Source organism: Chrysochloris asiatica, unplaced genomic scaffold, assembly GCF_000296735.1.
Source record: "Chrysochloris asiatica unplaced genomic scaffold, ChrAsi1.0 scaffold00428, whole genome shotgun sequence".
Lineage (NCBI taxonomy): Eukaryota > Metazoa > Chordata > Mammalia > Afrosoricida > Chrysochloridae > Chrysochloris > Chrysochloris asiatica.
The window spans coordinates 263,548-284,713 of record NW_006408946.1 but is presented as its reverse complement, the minus strand read 5'-3'; the positions used below and the strand labels follow the sequence as shown (position 1 = coordinate 284,713).

At 36.8% G+C, this 21,166-nt stretch overlaps 1 protein-coding gene across 1 annotated transcript in view; it reads left to right on the top strand.

Moving 5' to 3' along the window:
* MAN2A1 (mannosidase, alpha, class 2A, member 1) overlaps window positions 1-21,166 on the top strand; it is a 282,690-nt gene that overhangs the window by 226,296 nt on the left and 35,228 nt on the right. The window contains exon 16 of the mRNA XM_006876922.1: window positions 3,827-3,941. Coding sequence (XP_006876984.1) covers window positions 3,827-3,941 — 115 coding nt within the window. The remainder of the gene's footprint in view (window positions 1-3,826; window positions 3,942-21,166) is intronic.

The following is a 21,166-nucleotide window of genomic DNA, read 5'->3' as shown; positions in this document are numbered from 1 at the left end:
GTTCTTCAGATGATCCATAAATTCAGGTGGGATATATTCAAGGTTATAGTTTGGCTCTTGTGGACTTGTTTTCATTTTCTTTCTTTCAGTTTGAATTTGCATATAGTAATTGATGGGTGTTCCACAGTCTGCCCCGGTATTGTTTTGACTGATGATATGGAGCTTTTCCATTGTCTCTTTCCACAATTGTAGTCAATTTTATTTCTGTGTATTCCTTCTGGTGAGGTTCATGTGTATAGTTGTATCTTATGCTGTCTAAAGAGTGTATTTGAAATGAACAAATCATTGATTTTGCAGAATTCTATCATGCAGAATTCTATCCAGCATCATTTCTATCCCAAAACCATATTTTCCAACTACTGATCCTTCCTTTTTGTTCCCAACCTTTGCATTCTAGTCACCAGTAATGATCAGCACATCTTGATTGCATGTTTGATCAATTTCAGATTGAAGAAGTTGGTAGAATGCTTCTATTTCATCCTCACTGGCTTTAGTGGTTGGTGTGTAAATTTGAATAATATAATAGTAATATTAACTGGGTTTCCCTGTAAGCACATAGATATTATATTATCACAGACAGTGTTGTACCTCATACTGATATGGCTATGTTCTTTTTGACAATGAATGCAACACCATTCCTCTTCAATTTGTCATTTCCAGCCTAGTCAACCATGTGGTCATCAAATTCAAAATGGCCAATACCAATCCATTTCAGCTCACTAATGCCCAAGATATCGATGTTTATGTGTTCCATTTCATTTTTGACAAGTTCCAGTTTTCCCAGATTCATACTTTATACATTCCATGTTCTGATTTTCAATGGATGTTTATAGCTGTTTCTCCTCATTTTGAGCTGTGTCCCATCAGCAATTGAAGGTCCCACGGGCTCTTCTCCCATAGGCTTTACTCTATTCGCATCATCACTGTCAACTCTACTTCGAGTAGGCAGCTCTTCCCCAGTCGCATTTTGAGTGCCTTCCAACCTGAGGGACTCATTTTCCAGCACTATATCTGACAGTGTTTTTCTTCTATTCATAAGGTTTTCAGTTACTAAATATTTGGAAGTATTTTGTCACTCCTTCTTCCTAGTCTGTCTTCATCTGGAAGCTCATCTGAAACCTGTCCACCATGGGTGACCCTTCTGGTATTTAAAATACCGTGGCATAGCTCTCAGAATCACAGCAACTCACAAGCCGCCACAGTATGACAAACTGACAGATGAGTGGTGGTCCAACTCATAGCTACCCTGTATATGGTTTACAAGGAGCAGCTGGTGGATTTGAACTGCTGACATTATGGTTAATAGTCCAATGCTAATCGTGCACCACCATACCATATGTCCTATTAATACTTAGGAACTCATATTTGAAAATAATGTAATTTTTCAGAATGAGAATACAGTTAGGATAGATACTACAATGAACAAATGTTCAGTGAAATTTGAAATTAAAAAGAAAGCAGCTGGACTTGATTTAAGGTGGTGTTGTGCCGCTGTATAGCTGTGCAACACAAGCATGTGTGTGTTGCCTTCAGGACCTTATGTTTGTGTTGCTCCTTAACTTTTAGCACCTAAAAAATAAAACATAATTTTTTTTCCTACCATTGACTACAAAGTTACTACATGCAAATTCTGATACATTTTGAAAATGAAGATGACAATACAAATTAGCAACTATTACATAAGCCTGTGAAAACCATTGCCCCCATTTTGGTATATTTTTTCTTGTCTTTTGTTCTATGAATATCCTTTCCCTCCCATTTTTAGGTTTTGTTTTATTGTATGCACATATTTTATTTTACATATGTAAAAATGTTCACAATATGATGGTATATTCTTTGAAACACAATCTTAATATATACTGTTGTATTTATATAAGAATCTCCTATTGTTGTATGTCTATTTCCTCAGATTCTTCACTGTTATAAAATTGTGGTAAGTACTCATTGTAGCATTATTGTTATGCCTGTGCAAATGTGAGTATTTCCTGGAATGAACTTTCCAGAAGGGTCATTTTGTGTCTACTTATGAAACATTTTAAGACTTTTGATGTATACTACTTATTTTCTCTCCAGAAAGACTGAATAAATTTTTACTCTCACTACATGTTTTGAGAGAAGCTATCTAATATTCTACGGCAAGCTCTAAGAGTTAGCCATATTAAAAAGAGTGGGCAGTAATAGGTGAAGGACAACAATAAGTGAAATGTACTTTGCTGTTAATATTTTTTTCACGTGATTCTTAGTGTGGTAGAAATTCTTTTGTACATTTCTTTGTGAGGGTGTGTATGTGTTTATGTGTGAGAGAAAGAGAATTTCTTAAGTCCTTTGACAACTTTTCTACTGCTGTGTCTTAATTGATAATTGATCTGAAAGCAGTTTTTATATATAGTATAGTAAACTCAAGGATCCCTAGTGGCACCATGATTAAGTGCTAGGCTACTAACCGAAAGGTTGGCAGTTCAAACTCACCTGGCAGCTTTGTGGGAGGAAGGCCCGGTGAAATTCTCCTGTAAAAAAAACCCCTATGGGTCAGTTGTACTTTGTCACATGGGGTTCTGAATTGAAAATAGACTCAGTAGCACCCAACAACAATAGTAAGCACATGAATCCATTTTTTAAAATGTTACAAATTTTTCCCTCAGTTTGTCATTTAGTCTGTCATTTTCTGATACTGCAATTTTTGGTGTTCATGTAGTCTATTCTGTATTCTTTGCTTTTATACTTGTATAGGCCTTTTCTACTTCAGTATGGAGTCCTGGTGTGGCAATATAGGATAAGCACTGGACTGCAAATTTGGTTCAAACTCAGCAGCCACTCTTTGGAAGCCCTGCATAGGGTTGCTGTGAGTTGGAACTGACTCAGTGGCACTTAACAACAACAGTATCAGTAAAATGTTCATTTTGCTTTTTTGTTACCTAGGAACCTGTCACCTGAAAAAGTTACTGTTGTTCTACAATTTAGGAAAACCTGCTAACCAAAATCAAATATTACATTGTAAGAGATTATGTAGGTCATACTAAGAATGCTAATCTTTGTTTGATGTAAATCTTTCTTTTAAATTCTTTACAAATGCTTTAAATTTGTTTCTGTGTCACTTAAATGATTTGGTATCTCATATGTTCTTGAATTTAGATGCTAAATAATCAAAGTTAAACCAGTGATTTCCAAGTTGTTTTTTTTTTTCAAATTTGTAATTTTCTTGTTAAGTTTATTTTGTATCATAGTAAAACCCACCTGTGATTAAACTATGTTCCTGAATCTTGCTTCCTGTTTGTATAGAGGACTCCCTGTGGGTAATCCTTGCCAAGTTCCCGGAACCCTGAACATTAGGGGACATGGTTATAATAAATGTCTGCCTGAAAATGCCACTGCTGTGGAAAGATTTCTAGCTCAAATAAATTGCTACATGAGGAGGCTTTAAAATGTTTGTGGGAAAGAAAAAAAAAAAAGTTTGTGGAAAATTCCATTATCTTTTCATTCCCCTGCAGACTTTTTGAAGCTCCGTCATATTGATAATATGTAAAATCCTAATTAGAAATTTTTATACTTGGGAAGAATATTTGTAGATTTCTAGATCATCTAGACCAATCAAGATGCAAACAGGTCTATTTTCTCTTTTCAGCATTTTTTTTTTTTAATATAGTGAAAAACCTTATCGTCAATGTTTACAGCAAGTGCGTATTTCTGGTACATTGTAAGGTTTGGTTTTCATTTAAAGTTGCAAATATCAAATTATATATATTTATTATTTTGGAGACTAATAAACATTTCTTAGAAAAGCTTATATGCCAAAATATTTTTCCTGAAAATGTCATTTTCTTTTCAGCTTTATGGGTACACAACACTGCCCTTTGTCAGAGTGACACGTGGAAGGATTTACTCAGAAGTCACCTGCTTTTTTGAACATGTTACACATAGAGTGCGGCTCTACAACATACAGGGTAAGAAATCAGAGAAGCACAGTTATACAACATGCCTGTTGTTGTTATGTGCCGTAGAGTTGGTTCCGACTCAGCGACCCTGCACAGTTTCTGAGGCTATAAATCTTTATGGGAGCAGAAAGCCTCATCTTTCTCCCATGGAACAGCAGTTTTGAACTGCTGACCTTGCAGTTCGCCGCCCGATTCGTAACTACTACGCTACCAGGCTCCTTACAACATGCCTGTAGTGTCTCCTGAATTTTTGCTTTTCTTAGTTATTGTCTTTTTATAAACTAGCAGTTGATGTTTGGAGATGATGCAGTTTTCTAATCTTGACATCATACTGTTAGTATAATCTAACATTTATGTTTACACTTTGATCATTTAAAAAATTGTAAAATATTTAATCCTTTACCTACCAGCCGGCTTCAAAAATTAGTGGAAAAAATATCCATTGTTTTCCTAATCCATTTTTCCTCGAATTTTTTGAAGTCTCTTTATATATGTGTTTTCTCATGTGTATACCTTCTCTTCTCTACCACCGTATTTGGGTTAATAATGAACTCATTAAGTAGGGACTGTTTCTTAACTAAAAAAAAAAAAAAAAAAAAAATGGGTGTGGAGTGTTTGTTTTTATAAAATGGAAATCATATCAAATATAACTTTCAGTCAGTAGACCGCTGATTAGCTATGGAACATCAACATATGTGTGTATACTTGCACACACACACACACCTGGCCTGCCTTGACTAGAATATATCATAGTAGAATGTAGCATTGGATTTTAAATGTAAAATGTTCTAGTTTGTTCACAACTCTGATGATTAGAGTAAAAATTAGTCAATTATTTATTGCTTTTAGAACAGTATTGAGAATTTTTTTATATTTTCATTAATTGGAGTTACAGAAAATTGGCTTTTGATTTCTTTAGGAACTTAACCCTGGGTAACTAGTCCTTCCAAACAAACTGGATAGAGCTATGATTCCAAGTACACTTCCGAATTGCAGTTTAGTTGGGTTGATTTTTGAATTTTTTTGAACGTTTTTAGAAGAGAATGCTTTTCTAGCCCCATATTTAATTAACCCTAGTAACAAGACCATTTACCATTGTATCAACTCTCATAGATAAATACCTCATAGAAATGTTTCTTTAAGTTTATCTTGCTGTTAGCAAAGCTGAAACAATTAGAGAAGGAAGAAATTCTTTCCTTAAATCCAAATACAGGTAGAAAATTAAGTATTTGATTTCATTAATGTTTGCCTTTCATTAGAATTTCAGTTATAGATAAACATGTTCATGTTGCATCATAGGTTAACATACTTTTCAGAATAACCCATGACAGGTTGAATCAAGATGTCAAAGGTCTTCTGGTGGGGGTGGTGGTATGCTGTGGAGTCGGTTCCTATTCATAGTAGCCCTTCATAGGGTTTCCAAGGCTGTAAATTTTTACGAGAGCAGAAAGTCTCATCTTTCTCCCATGGAGCAGTTGGTAGTTTCGAACTACTGACCTTGAGGCTAGGAGCCCAACTAGTAACCACTATGCTACCAGAGCTCCTTAAAAGCCCTCTAAAAGGTAGTAAAAACAATTGTTGTTGTTGTTGTTGTTAAGTGCCTTCGAGTCGGTTCCGACCCATAGCGACCCTGTACAGGGTTTCCGAGGGTGTAAATCCTTACGGGAGTAGAAAGCCTCATCTTTCTCCCGCGGAGCAGCTGATAGTTTCGAACTGCTGACCTTAAGGTTCGCAGCCCGATTTGTAACCACTACGCTACCAGAGCTCCTTAGTAAAAACAATACAAGATATTAATTTTGTATCCGGAGTATAACTTCCACAAATTATCTGTAGTCACCCTTGTACCTGTAGGAGAACTTGTCATTCGCAAAGAATCTGTTATTGCATTTTTACAAATGTCTAGTAAGTCAGAAAGAGTGCTTTCAGTTATCCACTTGTATTCGTGAGCAAGCCACTGTTACACACCTGGGGAGCTCTGAAATAATATTTTCCTGCTATCGCCAAAGGTTTCATTTTATGGGTAGAAAATAGCATTATCATACCCAAGATGCACTTACATTTAATTTTGCTTAAACTCATGATTTTTTAATGGAAAGTTCTTCTGTGAATACAACATGCTTTGTCATAGACCTGTGCCATCAAGTTTATTTACCATGGTTTTCATCATTTATATTCAGAGATAGGCTAGGTCTCAGAGTAAATACTGATGCAAGGCATCACAAAATTCTCAGTGCTCAATCAAGGATGTTTAAGAATTGCTTTGACTTTTGTTTAATTGTTTCTGTCAGTTTCAGTGCATCTCCTGAGTTTTTGTTAGACCATTTGGGACATCCAGATCTTATATTATAGGACAGTTTCTGAAAGGTAAATGGCCTTCTGCTCCTGGTGGTGGGTGCAGCAGAGCTTGCCATCATACTCCTGGTCCATCTGACTCAGCTGTTGACGTATTACAACAGACACACATTCACTAGAACTTACTAGTTGTCTTCACTCATCTCCTCCTCACTACCAAGAACTGCCCTGTGGCTGACTACTACACTTTAACAGCGACAGAGGCCACAGGATATAACTAACTCCTTCTTGGTCCCTGAGGGTGGCCCTGTTGGTTTTCTTTCCCCTCAGCATTTCTCCACTCTCAGTTTAGCCCCGTTTCTAACCTCTGCATGTTTTTCTTTCCTTATATGTTTCATTTATTGCTTGTTTCTGTCTTCCTCTTTGGTATTATGATGCAGAGGCTTAGCTCTGAGGAACGAACGTGGCCTGTTGGGAAAATGCCTTCCTCCTTTATCACAAACTGATCAGTCTTGGCACTTCGGGTATCCAATGAAGTCTTTGGTGCTCACCTGTTTGCACTTTTGCTTAGTGATCATAGCCTGCTCAATTCACTGCCATGGAAACATTTTAAAGTGTTGAAGTATAATGTGATTCCAGGCCAGAAAATCTCTAGAAGTCTGACCTCTAGGAAATGAGGCATTTAAAATCTGAGGTTTGATTAGTTTAATAAGAAAATTGAGATGCTCAGAATCGGGCACTTAGAATGTTAGCATAATAATAAATATACAAAACTCAGATTGCCTTTGGATCTCTTAGCAAATAAAGTAAACTTAGATTGAATCTTTTTTTTTCTTATCCCAATTAGATTTTTGTTACTTGAAAGCAGAGGCTTCAAAAGTTCACGGGAAATGACAGAGAAATCCGTATGATGTGAAGTTTTACTATACTTGTCTGAGTTGAATCTGAAACCATTATATAAAACCACTCCAAGAGACCTGTGAAGCCTTTTCACTGTCTAGCCTAGAGCAGTTCTTTTTACAACATGAAAGTAGTTGGTGGGAAGTGGAGGTACCATAATTGTTTGAAAGGCTTCCTTCCAAGCTAGACTCTCCTGTGTTTGTATTTGGGTCCCTCACAACAAATTTCCTGCCTGACAAAATAAGCCCGATTATAGAAAGAAAGCCTGTTTTCAGGATGCTCCATGGCCCACCTCTGTCTTTTCTTTTACACATTATTGTCTAAAGGTTCAGGATGTCTGGAGTCTGGTTCAGTGGCATTTTAATTAAATCACTATTCCAGTCCTATGATGGAGATGTGAAGTCTTCAGGGTGTTTGAATCTATATGTGTTCAAACTACCTGAAAGAGTAAAGAGTAATCAGTCTTTGGGGATTTGGTTATATAGTGCACTGAAAAATGGATTCAAACTGCCAACCTTTCGGTTAGTAGCCAAGAGCAAACGTTATGTACCTCCCAAGGGCCTAGTTTTTATTAAATTTGCAAAAAAATTGCAAGCTTAAATTTAATTTATTTAAGTGCTTTTTGTATATATGCTAAATAGGCATCCTTGAAACTGGAAAATTCTTATGAAATATAATCCTTATACTTGCGTCAGGTAAGAAATCCATTTTTATGTTACCCATAATTTGATAAATTGCTTTAAATGGGACAATTTTATGATTTTTAAAATATTTTTCAGTTTGTAGAAAATAGTTTTTTTCTGGAGGAAAAGGTAAGAGCGGTGGGGATTAATTTCCCTTGTAATGTAAGACAGACTAGGAAGAAGGAGTGACGAACTACTTCCAAATATTTAGTAACTGAAAACCGTGTGAATAGTAGAGAAACACTGTCAGATACAGTGCCAGAAAATGAGCCCCTCAGGTTAGAAGGCACTCAAAATGCAACTGGAGAAGAGCTGCCATCTCCAAGTAGAGTTGACTATGATGACATGAATGTTGTAAAGCCCGTGGGAGAAAAGCCCATGGGACCTTCATTTGCTGAAGGGACACAACTCAAAATGAAGAGAAACAGCTATAAACATCCACTGAAAATCGGAACATGCAATGTACGAAGTATGAATCTGGGAAAATTGAAAGTTGTCAAAAATGAAATGGAGCGCATAAATATCTATATCTTAGGCATTAGTGAGCTGAAATGCACTGGTATTGGCCATTTTGAATCTGACATCCACGTGGTTTACTATGCCTGGAATGACAAATTGAAGAGGAATGGTGTTGCATTAATTGCCAAAGAGAACATAATCAGATCAATCATGATCTGTCTGTGATAGGATAATGTCCGTGCTCCTACAGGGGAAACCAGTTAATACCACTATTGTTTAAATTTATGCACCAACCACTAAAGCCAGTGAAGATAAACTAGAAGAATTTTACCAACTTCTTCAATCTGAAATTGATCAAATATGCAATCAGGATGTATTGATCATTACTGACGATTGGAATGCAAAGGTTGGGAACAAAGAGGAAGGATCAGTAGTAGAAAATGTGGCCTTGGTTGTAGAAATGATGCTAGAGATTGCATGATAGTGTTCTGAAAAATCAATGATTTGTTCATTTCAAATACCTTCTTAAGATAGCATAAGAGACAATTATACACATGGACCTCACCGGATGGAATACACAGAAATCAAATTGACTACATCTGTGGAAAGAGACGATGGAAAAGCTCCATAACATCAGTGAAAACAAGGCTAGGGTTAGACTGTGGAACAGACCATCAATTACTCATATGCAAATTCAAACTGAAGCTGAAGAAAATGAAAACAAGTCCACGAGAGCCAAAACATGACATTGAATATATCCCACCTGAATTTAGAGATCATCTGAAAAACAGATTTGATACATTAAACACTAAAGACCAAAGACCAGAAGAGTTGTGGGATGACATCAAGAACATCATACATGAAGAAAGCAAAAAGCCATAAAGAAGACAATAAAGAAGGAAAAGATCAAAATGGATGTCAGAAGAGACAATGAAACTTGCTTTCCAGTGTAGAGATGCTAAAGCAAATGGAAGAAATGAGGAGGTTAAATTGCTGAACAGAAAATTTCAAAGGTCAGCTCGAGAAGATAAAGTCAAATGTTACAACAAAATTTTAAAAGATCTGGAGTCAGAAAACCAAAAAGGAAGAACATGCTCAGCATTTTTCAAGCTGGGGGAACTGAAGAAAAAATTCACGTCTCAACTTTCATTACTTAAGGATTCTCTGGGTAAATTATTGAATGATGCAGAAAGCATCAAAAGGAGATGGAAGGAATACACAGAGTGCCTGTACCAAAAAGAAATGGTTAATGTTCAACCATTTCAAGAGGTAGCATATGATTAAGAGCCAGTGGTACTGAAGGAAGAAATCCAAGGTGCACTGAAGGAATTGGCAAAGAACAAGGATCCTGGAATTGATGGAATGAAAATTGAAATCTTTCAAGAAAGTGAGGCAGCACAAGAGGCACTCACTCATAGATGCCTGCAAATTTGGAAGACAACTGTTTGGCCAGCTGATTGGAAGAGACCGTATTTGTGCCCATTCTAAAGAGAGGTGACCCAATGGATTGCGGAAATCATTGGACAATCTCTTTGATATCCCATGTGAGTAAAATTTTACTAAAGCTAGTACAGAAACGGCTGCAAGCAAACATTGACAGAGAACGTCCAGAGGTTCAAGCTGGATTCAGAAGAGTCCATGGAATGAGGGATATCTTTGCTGATATCTGATGGATCTTGGCTGAAAGCAGAGAGTAACAGACAGATGTTTACCTGTGCTTTAGTGACTACGCAAAGCTTTCGATTGTGTGGATCATGACAAGCTATGGACAACATTGCAAAGTATGAGAGTATTCCTGGATACTTAATTGTGCTGATGAGGAATCTGAACGTGGACCAAGAGGCAGTTGTTCGAACAGAACATGGGAACACTGAATGGTTTAAAATTAAGAAGGGTGTGAGACAGGGTTTTATTCTTTCACCATACTTATTCAACCTGTATGCTGAACAAATAATCTGAGAAAGCTGGGTTATATGAAGAAAATCGTGGCATCAAGATTGGAGGAAGACTCATTAACAACCTGTGATATGCATATAATACAACCTTGCTTGCTGAAAGTGAAGAGGACTTAAAATTTTTATTGATGAAAATCAAAGAACACATTCTTTGGTATGGATTGCATCTCAGTGTAAAGAAAACAAAAATCCTCACCATTGGACCAATAAACAACGTTCTTATCAATGAAGAAAAGATTGAAGTTGTCAAGGACTTCATTCTTCTTGAATCAACTATCAACAAGCCATCATATTTTCAATAACCTCATATTCATGTGAAAGCTGGGCAATGAATAAGAAAGACCATAGAAGAATTGATGCACTTGGGTTATGGTATTGTAGGAGAGTATTGAAAGTGCCATGGTCTGCCAAAAGAACCAACAGATCTGTGTTGGAAGAAGTGCAGCCAGAGTGCTCCTTAGAGATCAAGATGGCCAAATTTTGTCTCTCATACTTTGGACATGTCAGGAGGGACCAGTTGCTGGAGAAGGATATTATGTTTGGTAAGGTGGGCGGGTCAGAAAAAAGAGGAAGATCCCCAACTAGATGGACTGGCCAAGTGGCAGCATCAGTGGGCTCAAACATGGCAACAATTGTGATGTTGGCCCAGCACTGGGCAGTGTTTTTTTCTGTTGTACATAGGATCTCTATGAGTAGGTACCGTCTTGATGGCACCTAACAACAACATAATTATCTTTCATTTAATGTAAGCTTTAAACATTATGAAATATGCTGCTTGAACTTTTTTCATTGTTAATTGAGTTTGAAGAGCAAATACAATACACACATAGACCGTATCCCTATGTGATATTTGATACAGCGCCTTCACAAAAACACATGCCTTGATGCGGCATACTGATCAATAAGTGACATGTGCTTCTTGTGGCTTCATTTGTCTTAAGAGCTGTATTTATTAGACTTTAGTGCCCTAGTTGTCTGACATCAACAGCCACATTGAAGAATTAAGTTGCTATGGGTTACCTGTGTGTCATGTACATTTTCACTGATATAAGGTTCAAGGCCCAGATCTGTTAAAATATATACTTCCAAGTTTGTTTATTTTCAGGACCATGTTCTTCTAGGCAAGTGTTTATGGGTGAGTGAGTGTATGTGTAAACCATGTTTCAACCCTTAGGAGAAATATCTTTAATACAATACTTTTGGCCTATTTCCCACCAACATACTATAAAAGTATTCTGTTTGATGGATCTTGCTAAAAAAAAAAACAAGTAGCCTGGAGGTAAAATGTAATGAACTGCCATCAAAAAAGTGTGGGAGAAAAGGTTTTCTTTTGGCTAAAATAACTGAATAATTTTCTTGCTTGGACATACTTAGTTATTGAAGACAGGTCGCTTAATTTTTCTTTTCAGCTACTTTGAATATATAAACTTAAAAAGATTTATAACATGACCCTTGACCTTAAGTGAATTTCAATGAACTTCATCTAGTTAAACATATAAGGGAATTGCATTGGGAATTAGCAAACTAAAGTGATCTTGGGTTTATCCTTTTATTTCTCAGAGGCTTGGCTTCTTAACCTATAAAAAGCCTATATAGTCAATTATAGAAGAACCTTCAGAAAACTTGTTATTATTGTTGGTAGCTACTGTCTGTTGAGCTACTGACTCGTGGCGACCCCATGAACAGTAGAATGAAATGCTGCTTGGGCCTAATCCATAGGATTTAATTGACTAGTTTCTGAACGAGATTGCCAGGCGTTTCTTTCTGTCAGTCTTAGTTAGTAGTGCATGGAATCGCTTATAGTTTACCCCCTGCTTATAAGTTCATCTTCTAAGGATGTTTGAATCTGGGGTTTCTGTCCTTGGTTTCTGCCCAGTAATAGACAAGGCCCCAGAGCCTCACCGAAGTTGTTTTTTATACCTATAAAAAGATGCATGAAAATTAAAATCATTTGCAATCAATCTTTCATTTTCTTCCAGGACTATGTTCCATATTTAGTTTACTTTAAGAGTAAAAACCATTAAGTTATGGCATACCTGGGTAATTAAAACACTTTTGGAATATCATGACTATGCAATTGACTGCTAACAGGATTTTTTTCCCTGTTAATTGGAACCTTTAAAAAATGAAATAAATAACTATGCGTCAAACCTGATTATTCCTAACAGGCATTAAAGAGGTTATTTTAAGGGACTAGAGAATCTTCTGGTTGCACAAATTCAGAACCCAGAATTTATCTTAGGAGCTGTTTGATAGCAGTTGCTGTGTTGTAGGCACAACTTCTTGGCGAGGAAGTATCATCGCCCACCACGGTGTGTTGTACTGGGCTCAGATAAAACACCCAGGTGGTGTGTTGTTGGTTAGCGACTGGGATCTTGAAAACTCTTGAGTGGCCATCTTAGGTACAGTTACTGGTCTCTCCCTGCCCAAAGGAAAGAAGAGTGATGACAGACACTTGAAGACTCTTAGAAACAATTAGTCCATTGGACTAATAGACCACGTGAACTTCAGTCTGCAGGGCTAGATGGTGCTTGGCTACCACTAAGAACTGCTCTGAAAGGGATCACATTGAAAGGCTCTGGAAGGAGTGGGAGACAATGTGAAACAAAACTCAAAATCATACAAATACCAGGCTTGCTGGTCAAATAGAGACAGGTGGAACCCTGAGACTGTGACCTTTGACCACTCTTAAAATCTGGAACTGAGCCAAGCAATAGATATATAGGGGACAACACTAGTGAGACTGGTCAGTGACTTGAGATCAAAGGGACAGTATTTATCTAAGCAGAAAATTCCCAAGAATTGGAAATGGAGGGGAAATTGAAACAAGAACCACAGGAAGAAAGTGGGATGTGTGATACAGCAGTGAGGGGGTAACAGTCATTGACTGGAAATGCAGTGTATGAATTGTTGATTGTAAAACTGATGATCCGCTCTGTAAACCTTCATTAAGTGCACAATCAAATGTTAGGATGAAAACAAAAAAAGAAGGCAAGTATAGTGGTTAAAGAATTACTGGGTGGTGCAAAGAGTTAACAAATTTGGCTACCAGACAAAAGAATGAAGATTCAGATCAACCCAGAGGCATCTCTGAAGAAAGATCTACTGATTTACTTCCAAAAAAATCAGTCATCCTCTGGAGCACAGTGCTAACTCTGGCATGGGTGGGGAGTTGGGGTGCAGCAGTCACCGTATGTCAGAGTCAACTCATTGGCAAATGGTGGTGGTGGATAGAGGTTAAGAGTTCAGACGTGGTAGCCAGCGTGCCTTCATTTCATTTCCCAGCAACCATCCTAAGACTGTCTCTTGTTAGCTGTTTGACCTTGCTTACAGTCTCTCTTGCCTCCGTTTCATCATTTAGAAAATGTTAACTATAATAGTGTCCACTTCAGGGATGTTGTGAGGCTTCAATGAGTTAATACATGCAAAGCCTGTAAAATAGTAAGTATTGTAGTTAAATATCAAATAAGTTAGACAGCGTCACGAGAGGGAGTGGTCTTTGCAAACTGGAGCAGAGACATTGCAGACAATTTGATGAAGGAAATGAGTTGTTGGGATTACCAGCTCTTAGGTAAATATCACTAAGATGCACAGAAAGGAACAGAATGACACACGATGTGAAATAGAGTTGGTTAAATTGTTGTTGTTAAGTGCCACAGAGATTTCACATCATTCCTTTTTCCATGAACTCTTATTTCCATTCTGCTTCCCCCACGGAATACTATTTTAATATTTTTTTTGCTGGGAAATCTTTTTATTGGTCAACCATTACTTCTCTGCAACAAAAGCAAGTAATTCATGTGTGTGCCTGTGGATGTGTGTAAATTTCAATTTAAAAATTCAGTAATCCCAAGACTCTAAATATTAAATGGATTGAATTATAAAAATTATTGTCAAGTTGTCAAGTGCCGTCGAGTCGATTCCGACCCATAGCGACTTTGTATAGGGTTTCCAGGGAGAAGCTGGTGAGCTTGAACCGCCAACCTTGAAGTTCAAACGGCTTTGCAGTCTGGCGCATTAACCCACAGCACCACACCAGGATACAATTTATCAAAGCAACCTAAATATATGATCATTTGGAGAGTTTGTTTATAGAATGCATAATTTTAAAGGAAACAATTATCTTAATGAGATTAATTATACCTTTTTATCCCCAACATATTCATGTGTTAATTGATAAATGTTACTTTTTGCTGGAATGGGATAGATTTCAGCATGGATGTGACTCTTAATTTTCACTTTATCAATATAAGTGCAAAGGACTATTGTACCAATAAATAAGTAGGTGTGAATAGAATTTTTTTTTAGAGGTATGCCATCCAATACTTTGAACTCCTGAGTTACATGCCATAAATCACAGAGTGATCTATTATCAAACATTGTAATCAATTATTTTTAATGATCTACTCCCTGACATCTCTATTATTTATGCCTTTAATTTTGTAGAAATGAAACAATTAGAAACTATTCAATTTGTAAAAAAGATTTGTTATCTACTTATTAAAGTCTAATTAGACAACAATATTTTAAATTATCTGTGTTCAGCAACCCACAAAACTTCATAAGCTAGGATGAATGAAAGGTATATGTGTTTGTGTGTGTGTGCATTGTTTTGTTAAGTACCTTCAAGTCTATTCCGATTCATAGTGATCCTATATATGGTTTCCAAGAAGTGATTGATGGCTTTGAACCATTGACCTTTTGATTAGCAATCCAGTACTTATCCTACAGTGCCACAATAGGACTTCATATATTTAATATATATAGGAGTACAGTGCTAACCCAGGACTCCATATAAAGTTAATATATATGTTTTGTTTGTTGTTGAGTGCCTTCAAGTTAATTTTAATTCATAGCAACCCTTAATAGGGTTTCCGAGGAGCAACTAGTAAGCTTGAACCATTGACCTTTTAGTCCAAGCCGACCTTGAAGTCCAGATCATTAACCCACAGCCATACCAGGACCCTGGTGTGAAGTCCTGGTGTGAATGACTTCTGGTAGATTTGACCATAATGATACTAATGGAGTAAAGCTTTCAGAACTGTCATTTGCTAATGAGGCACAAGTCAAAATGAAGAGAAAGAGCTGAAAACATCCGTTACTAATCAGAACATGGAATGTACAAAGTATGACTCTAAGAAAATTGAAAGTTTTCAAACATGAAATGGAATGCATAACGATTAGTATTCTAGGCATTAATGAGCTTAAATGGAGTGATATTGGCCATTTCTAATCGAACAGTCGTATGGTTTACTATGCTAGGAATGACAAATTAAAGAGTAATGATGCAGCATTCATTATCACAAAGAACATTTCAAGATCTGTCTTGAAGTACAACGCTATCTGTGATAGGATAATATCCACATAACTACAAGAAAACTACTTAACTGCTATTACTCAAATTTATGTACCAAAATCAGTGATAAGTTGAAGAATTATACCAACTTCTTCAGTCTGAAATTGATCAAACATGCAGTCAAGATACAGTGATAAATAGAATATATCAAATTACAGATGATTCAAATGTGAAGGTTGGAAACAAAGAAGGATGAGTAGTTGGAAAACATTTTCTTGTTGATAGAAATGATGCTGGTGACTGCATGATAAATTTTTATAAGATCCACAACTTACTCATTGGAGATACTATTTTTAAATAAACTTGGACCTCACCCAATGGAATAAACAAAAATCAATTTGACTTACATCTCTAGGAAAAGATGATCCAAGAAAAAGATGATCATCATATAAAACAAAGCCGAGTAAACTGTGGAACAGGCCATCAATGTGCAAGTTTAGGGAGAGGCTGAAGGAAAATTAAAACCAATCCAAAAGAGCCAAAGTATGACCATAAATATGTCCCAACTGAATTTAGAGGCCATCTCAAGAACAGATTTGATGCATTAGACATTAATGACCAAAGACTAGAAGAGTTGTGTAAGGACATCAAGAACATCATCCAGGAAGAAAGCAAAAGGTTATTTGAAAGACAGGAAAGAAAGAAAAGATCATCTTGTGGATGTCACAAGAGACTTTAAAACTTGCACTTGAGTATAGAGAAGCTAATGCCAATGGAAGAAATGAAGTAAAAGAGCTGAGCAAAATTTCAAAGGGCAGCTTGAGAAGACAAAGTTAAGGACAATAATGAAATGTGCAAAGACCTAGAGCTAGGAAACCAAAAGGGAAGAATATGCTCAATGTTTCTTAAGAGAAAAAAACTGAAGAAAAGATTCAAGCCTCCACTTGAAATATTGAAGGATTTTGTGGATAAAGTATTGAATGATGGAGATGAAAGGAATACAGAAAGAAATGGTTAATATTTAACCATTTCAAGAGGTAACATATGGTCAAAAGCCAGTGCTACTGAAGGAAGACGGCCAAGCTTCATTGAAGGTACTGGTGAAAAACAGGACTCCAGGAATTGACAGAATACAAACAAAAATCTTTAAACAAATTAGTACAGTACTGGAGGCACTCACTCATCTATGCCAAGAAACTTTGAAGACAGCTACCTGATCAATTTGGAAGAGATTCATATTTATGCCCATTCAAATATGAATGAGATGACCCAACAAAATGTGGAAATCATTGGATAGTATCATTTATATCACATGCAAGTAAAATTTTGCTGAAGATAATTAAAAAATGGCTGCAACAGTCCATTAACAGAGAACTTTGAAAACTTCAAGTTGGATTTAGAAGAGGACATGGAATTAGGAATACCATTGCTGATGTCAGATGGATTGTGACTAAAAACAAAGAACACCAGATGTTTACTTCTACTTTATTGACTATGCATGCAAAGGCTTTTGACTGTAGATCAGGACAAGCCATCGATAAGATTGCAAAGAATGAGTATTCCAGAACACTTAATTGTGCTCACCAGGAACATGTACAAAAACCAGGAGGCAGTTGTTCAAACAGAACAAGGGGATACTGAATGGCATAAAATCAGGAAAGGTGTGTTCCAGAGTTGTATCCTTTCACCATATTTATTCAGTTTGTATGCTGAACAAATAATTCAAGAAAGTGGATTATATGAAGAAGAATCAGCAATCAAGAAACAAAGGATGGCTTGATGCACAAGACCTCTTTAAGGTGCCAAAGAGCAAAGATAGTTTGAGGACCAAGATGCTTCTGACACAAGCCACGTAATTCTCAATCTCTTCAGATGCATGTGAAAAGTGGACAATGAATAATAAGACTATAGAAGAACCGATGCATTTTAATTACAGTTTTGGAGAAGAATATTAAAAATACCATGGACTTTTAGAAGAACAAATAATTCTGTGTTGGAAAAAATGCACCCAGAATGCTCCTTAGAAGACAGGTTGACAAGACCTCATCTGTCATACTTTGGACATGTTATCAGGGGTTCCAGTCCCTGGGGAAGGACATTATGGTTGGTAAAGTAGAAGATCAGCGAAAAACAGGAAGACCCTAATGAGATGGATTAACTCAGTGGCAGTAGCAGTGGGCTCCAATACAACAATTGTGAGAGTGACACAGTACCATTAGTTTTCATTCTTTTGTGCTTAGGGTTGCTAAGAATTGGGAGCTACTTGCCGGTGTTTAATAAGAACAACGTTATATGTGTGTATTTATGTATATGGTGTGTAAATGTATGTGTCTGTATTCATATATATGTGTGTGTGTATATGTATATATATGTGGGGGTATAATATATTTGTATTGTGGGAGAAAAAATATGAAATGGTGATGGAAAAGGAACAAAGAGGAACCATATGCCTCCATGGCAGATCTGTTTTAGGCAAATCAGTTTGAGGAAAAAGAATATAATTGCATCTTAGCCGTCCTTTCTGTGGCTTCTTAGAAAGGACCATTTTGGGAAGAACAGGAAATAGGTGATCTCAGAGTGACTATCTAGCGGCAGGTATGCAGACAGACCATTGTGATTCTGCCAGCTTTATTTCTGCCCATGTCCAAAATAAGCCCAAGCCTGCATAATGGGAAAGGTACCAAAACCACTGTGGTGTAATGAGTTATTTACCTCCCCAAAGTGCTTTAAGAGTCCTAGTGTGATGTTGTGCATTAATGCGCTGGACTCCAAAGCTGTTTGAACTGCAAGGTTGGCAGCTGCTCCTTGGAAACTATACAGAGTCACTATGGGTCAGAACCCACTCAACGGCACTTAGCAACAACTAAAGTGTTTTAAGCAGCTCTGGTACCATAGTGGTCAGCAGGTGGACCGCAAATCTCATGGTCACCAATTTGAAACCACCATCTGTTTCACAGGAGGAAGGTGAAGCTTTCTACTCCTCTAAAAATTAACAGCCTCAGAAAGCCTATACTTGGTTGCTATGAGTTGGAACTGACTCCACGACACATAACCACCACCAGAATGCTTCAGTTGACCATTTGAAAATAAAACTTGGTTACTTATATAAATGGTAAGGTCCTTCTAAAACAGGTTCCATAAACCTGTTGCTTCATACAGTCAAGTTTTTTTTTTTAAGTTCCAGTTTCATTGTATCCTTTTAAGTTTTTATTCTTTTTCAGGTTTATCATGCTTAGTGTCATCTTAATCATAATTTGCATTCCATCGGACCAAAATGCTATTATACCTTTCCTATTAGCATAGTGGTTACGAATTGGGCTGATAATCTCAAGGTCAGTAGTTTGAATCTACCAGCTGTTCTGCGGGAGAAAGATGAGGATTTCTTTTCCCATAAAGATTTACAGCCTCGGAAACCCTGTACAAAGTTGCTATGAGTTGGAACCGACTCCACAGCACACAACAACAACAACATTATGCATTTATTTTTGTAACTTTGTTGTGACAGTTATTGAAATGCATAAGATATATGTGGTGGTCCCATGGTTAATGTTCAGTAAGTAATATTAGTTATCACTACTCTACAAATAGAATAGTGATGCTTCATTATTTCTTAAATTTGAGACTAGGAATGAAATTTACTAAAATTTGTATTCATCACAGTAGATGTTAAAATTTTCACTTGTAGAGAAATGATTAATATGAACATTTACAAACCCAGAAACCAGAAGTACCTCAGAGGGTAATTAGAATGGATGATAAATTGAGTACATCAACATGGAGGAAAAGGTCATCTTGTTGTGGGGAATATTACCCTTTTAATTCCTAATGCTTTCAAATGTGATTACAATTTTTCTTTTAAATCCTTTTCATGATAATATTTAGACTATTTGGAAACCATGCCTTTATATTGACTTAGATTTGCATTGTTGTGAGAATTGTTATTTAAGTATTTGTTGAACTAAGCAGTACATATTAATTAAGGGTTGACTCTAAGTTAAGTTGTATAAAGTACACACACACACACACAAATAAATAAAACAAGTGAATACATAATGGGAAAGGTATTTTATGCCTTTTGATGATTTAAATGCAGGACAAAGGACTCCTAAAATTAGAGGAGGATGTGTTCTTATCTTGCCAGCTGTTAATCTGCAATGGTGGCTTGGCTACTCTCTCTAAGAAAACACAGATTTCAGGAAAAGGGATGAGATAACAGTTAGGTGTAGACAACAAGCTTCCATTTTTGCCTTAGAGTTTATATTTTAAGGATTGCTGCTAAGAGTAGACCTTTTGCCTTGTATCCTCCACATGTTTTATTATTTTTTTAATTTAACTTTTTATTGTCAATTCAGTGAATGTTTACAGAACAGATCATCAACAAATTTTTCCAACAAATCATACTTTTTGTTTCATCTCAATGATTGCAAACCCTTCTATGTAACAGTAGTTATCCCATATCCTCCCTGTGGTTCCCATTTCCATTCCGTTGTCCTTCCTAGCCTCTCTGAACCTTACCACTAGATGAATTTTGCCCTTTTGATGATGAATGGTTGACCACTCCATGATGAGCATACCTCACTAGTGTTGTCTCTCCTATCTACCTATCTACCGCTTGGTTGAAAATTGGACCACAAGGGTGAGTTCCGTTCCAGACTTGAAGGATGGCTTAGGACCGCAGTCTTGGGTTCCTCCAGTCCCTTTGTGACCATTAATTTTAAGTTTTGTTCCACATTTTTCTCCCACTCTATCTGGGAACTTCTAATGTGATCCCTTTCAGAGCAATTGATAGTGGTAGCCAGGCACCATCTAGTTCTTGTCTCAGAGTTACGGAGACTTAAGGTCACATGTTCCATTCATCCGTTCAACTAATTGATTCCAAGCTTCTTCAGTCCGTTTTAATTGCTCTTCTTTTCCTATGGCTTTTTGAAAGATTTAATTTCTAGGAGTTGACATCCATGTATTACATTTCAGTTAAACCCTTGTCCAAAGACTTACATTACTCTTAGGGTTCTCACCATCATTTATCATTTTCTTATGTGGGTGTCATTCAGTTGTATAAGACAGTCTGTCTGTGAGGAAGAAAAGTGAACATCAGGGGTAAGTCTGTAGACTCTGCTACATGTTAGTAAGTTATTAAGTGCCATCGAGTTGGTTCCAACTTACAGTGACCCTATATTGGGCTTCTGTAGAGCAGCTGTTGGGTTAAGTTGTTAACCTTGTGGTTAGCAGTCAAGTGTTTTACCTACAGTACCACACCAGGTAATGAACACTTTACTCTGGTGGCCATTTCTGAAAGATTGTTTTTTGGTCTCTTTATTAAAACCTTTTTCTTGTGAATTGACTTGATCCTTACCTTGCTTGACCTATATGAATAAGAGTCAATGACTCCATTCTTTCTTCTCTGGGGACACAGTGTGAAGTATTAGTAGCAAGAGAGCACTTATTTCTCTTTGTTAAAATTTGGGAATGGTATCACACCCCACCCCACCTTCCCAAAAGGACTGATATGTAAAGTAGGAGCTATTTTCTTTCCCAGAACTTAGAAAAGAAAAACAAAACAAAACAAAAAACACACAGGGTTTAGAAAAGCCTGGCCAGTCATGCCTAGGTATCTTAGCTTCCCAGCGCTCCCATAACAAATCACCACAA